We start from the raw sequence: 3,686 nt of genomic DNA on the forward strand, positions 1-3,686 counted from the left end.
GTCTGAAGTGATGTAGGGTGTCCTGCCTAGGCAGGAGGTTGGACTAGAAGACCTCCAAGGTCCCTTCCAACTCTCCTCTCCTCTCCGGAGTCCGGCGGGGAGAGGCGTGCGGTCTATGGGGGAGCAAGACGGGGGTCAAGGATATCCAGGTGCCCCGACCGACCCCCCCCCCTTTGGCCTTCCCGGGTCCGACTCCTTGTCCAGGGGCTGCCCAGACCCTCCCTCGAGCTTCCACCCCGTCCCCAGTTCTTTCCCCCGTACATCCCCCAAAGCTGCCCAGACCCCCTTTCCCCCCAGGCCGCGAGGGGTCTGAGGCAGTGGGCTTGCTTAGAAGGAGGGGCAGCTGCTGGGGAAGGGTCTCTTATCTTTCCCGGGGAGGCGGGAGGCAGCAGCGCCAACCGCGTTGCCAAGGCGGCCGGGCCGTGGAGGAAAGCCAAGATCCCTCCGGTGAAAGGGGGCCACGGGGCGACCCAACTCCGCCGTTTTTTCCGTCCCCGAGGAAACGAAGCAAGCGGCGCCAGCAGGCGAGGTCAGGCGCGGATTGGGCATGGGGTGGGAGGGGTTGGGGGAGCCATGCCCCCCGAAGGGCGCCCCTTGTGTGGTGGGGGGCAAGAGGTTGATCTCCTGGGCCACTTCAGCACCCTGGACGTCAACCCCCAGAATTCCTCAGGAAGCCAGTTTGAAACGGTGCAATTTCAGGGGAAGGGTCTGCTCTCTGTTTCTCCTCCTGGAGCGCCCCCAACCCAATCCTGGCTCTTGATTTTCAGGGCTTTGGCCCCTCCAGGACTTAAGGGACCTTCTCCGTCTGAGTATGCTGAATTGTACTCCGGGGGGGGGAAGAGATGGAGATATTGCAAATTTTCCTGGTTCCCCAACCCTTTTTTTCTCTTGCAAGAAGCCCCCCCTTATAAATGAGGAGACCGGGAACTCTGCAGGGGAGAGGGGTGTTCGACCCCTGTTGTCCCTCCCCCACACCTGTCCCCCCCCCGTGTGATCGCGTGACCTCCGGGGTCCTCATTGGAAAGAGACCCCGGGAAGGGAGCGGAAGGGAACCGAAGCCCACGCAATGGAGGGGCGGGCGGGGAGCCCCTGGGCCCCCGTTTCTCCGCCTGGGAAGCTGGAAGGTGGTTGGACTTCAACTCCCAGAAGTCTGTGCTGGCTGTGGAATTCTGGGAGTTGAAGTCCAGGCCTTTTCAGGTCGCCGAAGTTGAGAAAAGCGGAACTTCTGGGCAGCTTCATCCGCCCAACTGTCCGAATCTTTCAGACCCGGCCAAGAAACGCCACTTAAATTCACATTAAATGGGGGTGGGGTGGGGCGGGGGGGGATTCATCTAGCAGACCCCACGAATTGGTCCCCAAACAGCCATAACATCCTTTCGTGCAATAAACCAGAGCAACGGAGTCGGAAGGGACCTTGGAGGTCTTCTAGTCCAGCCCCTTGCTTCCTTGCTCCTCCTCAGCCGGGGAGGGAATTTCGGATATGGGGGGGGGGGGTTTGAAACCCCTCCCTCCTCCTCCCTACTTTTGGGCGTGATGCCGCCCCCCTCTTGCCCCCCCCCCCCGCAGTCTGCTTCCACAAAATTCAGCTAGATTTAACATACCTGCACGGACGCACGCACACCACCCCCCTCAGCCTAATTCCGATGGGTGGTAATAAACAGAAGACACTCTGCACATGCTTCAGGGTACAGCACTCCCTTTAATAATAGTTTTTCCCCCTCCTTTGATTATGGGGTCTGCCAAGAGACCGGGGGGGGGGGGGAACGGGGCGGTCTTGCTCTCCCCTTGCAGGGAACACGTTTAGGGTGAGCTGAGGTCACGGATGCGATCCTGGACCCATTGTTCTGAGGGATCGGCGCAGACCTGTATACCTCTTTTTGTGTGGAATCTGCAAAGGAGAAATGCCAGTTTTTAATCAAGATGATGGTTTAGCTCAATCGGTCTCAACCGTGGCAACTTGAAGATGTCTGGACTTCAACTCCCAGAATCCCCCAGCCAGCATGCATTGAGCTGGAGGGGTCTCCATTTCCAAACCCCACCCTCAGCCAACCTGCTTTGAAACAGATGGACTACAGCTCCCAGAATCCCCCGGGCAGGGTGCTTGGATGGGGGTGGACTGGACTTCTCGAGTATATGCAGGGTTTTTTTCAAACCTAGTAGATCCGAAAGATCAGAGGGTGGGCAGAGATGCTCCCTTGATCTTTGCTCCTTCTGACTTATTAAATCAGTGTTTCTCAACCTTGGCCACTTGAAGATGTCCGGACTTCAACTTCCAGAATTCCCCAGCCAGCGAATGCTGGCTGGGGAATTCTGGGAGTTGAAGTCCGGACATCTTCAAGTGGCCAAGGTTGAGAAACACTGGTTTAGCCCAATGCGTCTCAACCTTGGGCGTTTTAAGGCGGGTGGACCGTGACTCCCAGAATTAAGCTGGCTGGGGAATCCTGGGAGTTGCAGCCCACCCCTCTTAAAACGCCCAAGGTTGAGACGCCCCGATTTAGCGTTTTTCTTGAGAAAGAACCTTAGGTGTTCTCCTGAATTTCTTTCAGAGCTGAATCACAACAGGCTTCCTGGGAAACTTACATGACAGCCGGCTTCGGGCATCTCCCGTTGGCGTACTCGAAAGATTTCAAGAGGCTCAGCGGGATGGGGCGTCTCGTGAAGGCAAAGCAGCAAACGCTGGGCGCAGGATCCACTGGGGAAGGAAAGGGAGAAGAGAATGAGGGATGCCGCACCGTTGGGGTGGGGGGGAGAAGCTCTCCAGCCGCCCCGGAGTGGGCAGGAAACTCTCTGGTGTGAGATTGGCAGCTCAAGAGCAACCAAGGTGATTAGGCGGCTGGAGGCTAAAATAGGCGGTGAACGGTTGCAGGAACTGGGTTAGAACAGAACAGAATAGAGGATAGGATACAGAAGATACGATAAGAGAAGAGAAGAGAAGAGAATAGAATAGGAAGGATAGAGAAGAGGATAGAAGAGAATAGAACAAAACAGAACAGAATAGAGGATAGGATACAGAAGATGAGAGAATAAAATAGAAAGGATAGAGAAGAGAACAGAATAGAAGACAGAGAAGAGAGGAGAGGAGAGAATAGAATAGAGGATAGGATAGGAGAGAAGAGAATAGAATATAGAGGACAGGATAGAGAAGAGAAGATCAGAAGAGAGGATAGGATAGGAAGGAAGAGAAGAGAGGATAGAAGAAATGAGAGCAGAACAGAATATAGAGCATAGGATAGAGTAGAGAACAGAATAGAATAGAGGATAGGATACAGAAGATAAGATAAGATAAGAGAACAAAATAGAATAGAAGATAGGACAGAGAAGAGAGGAGAGGAGAGAATAGAATAGAGGAGAGGAGAAGAGAGAAGAAAAGAGAATAGAATATAGAGGATAGGATAGACAAGAGAAGATAAGAAGAGAGGATAGAAAGGAAGAGAGGAGAGGAGAGGATAGAAGAGAAGAGAGGATGAGAAGAAAAGAGAACAGAATAGAATATAGAGCATAGGATAGAGTAGAGAAGAGAGGAGAGGATAGGAGAGAAGAGAAGAGGAGAAGAGATAGGAGAGAACAGAATAACAGAGTCGGAAGGGATCTTGGAGGTCTTCTAGTCCAACCCCCTGCTTAGGCCGGAAACCCCACTTCAGACAAAGGCTTCTCCAACATCTTCTTAAGAACTTCCAGGTTAGTTT

At 53.7% G+C, this 3,686-nt stretch overlaps 1 protein-coding gene across 1 annotated transcript; it reads right to left on the reverse strand.

Moving 5' to 3' along the window:
- Positions 1-1,687: 1,687 nt before the first annotated feature.
- LOC116523487 (C-C motif chemokine 4-like) lies at positions 1,688-2,825 on the reverse strand (the record flags this gene model as incomplete). The annotated part of the gene is made up of 2 exons (XM_032238603.1): positions 1,688-1,888; positions 2,581-2,825. Coding segments are annotated over 2 exons (333 nt in total), but the record flags the coding sequence as incomplete, so codon positions are not given.
- Positions 2,826-3,686: the final 861 nt, after the last annotated feature.

This window comes from Thamnophis elegans, unplaced genomic scaffold, assembly GCF_009769535.1.
Source record: "Thamnophis elegans isolate rThaEle1 unplaced genomic scaffold, rThaEle1.pri scaffold_370_arrow_ctg1, whole genome shotgun sequence".
NCBI lineage: Eukaryota > Metazoa > Chordata > Lepidosauria > Squamata > Colubridae > Thamnophis > Thamnophis elegans.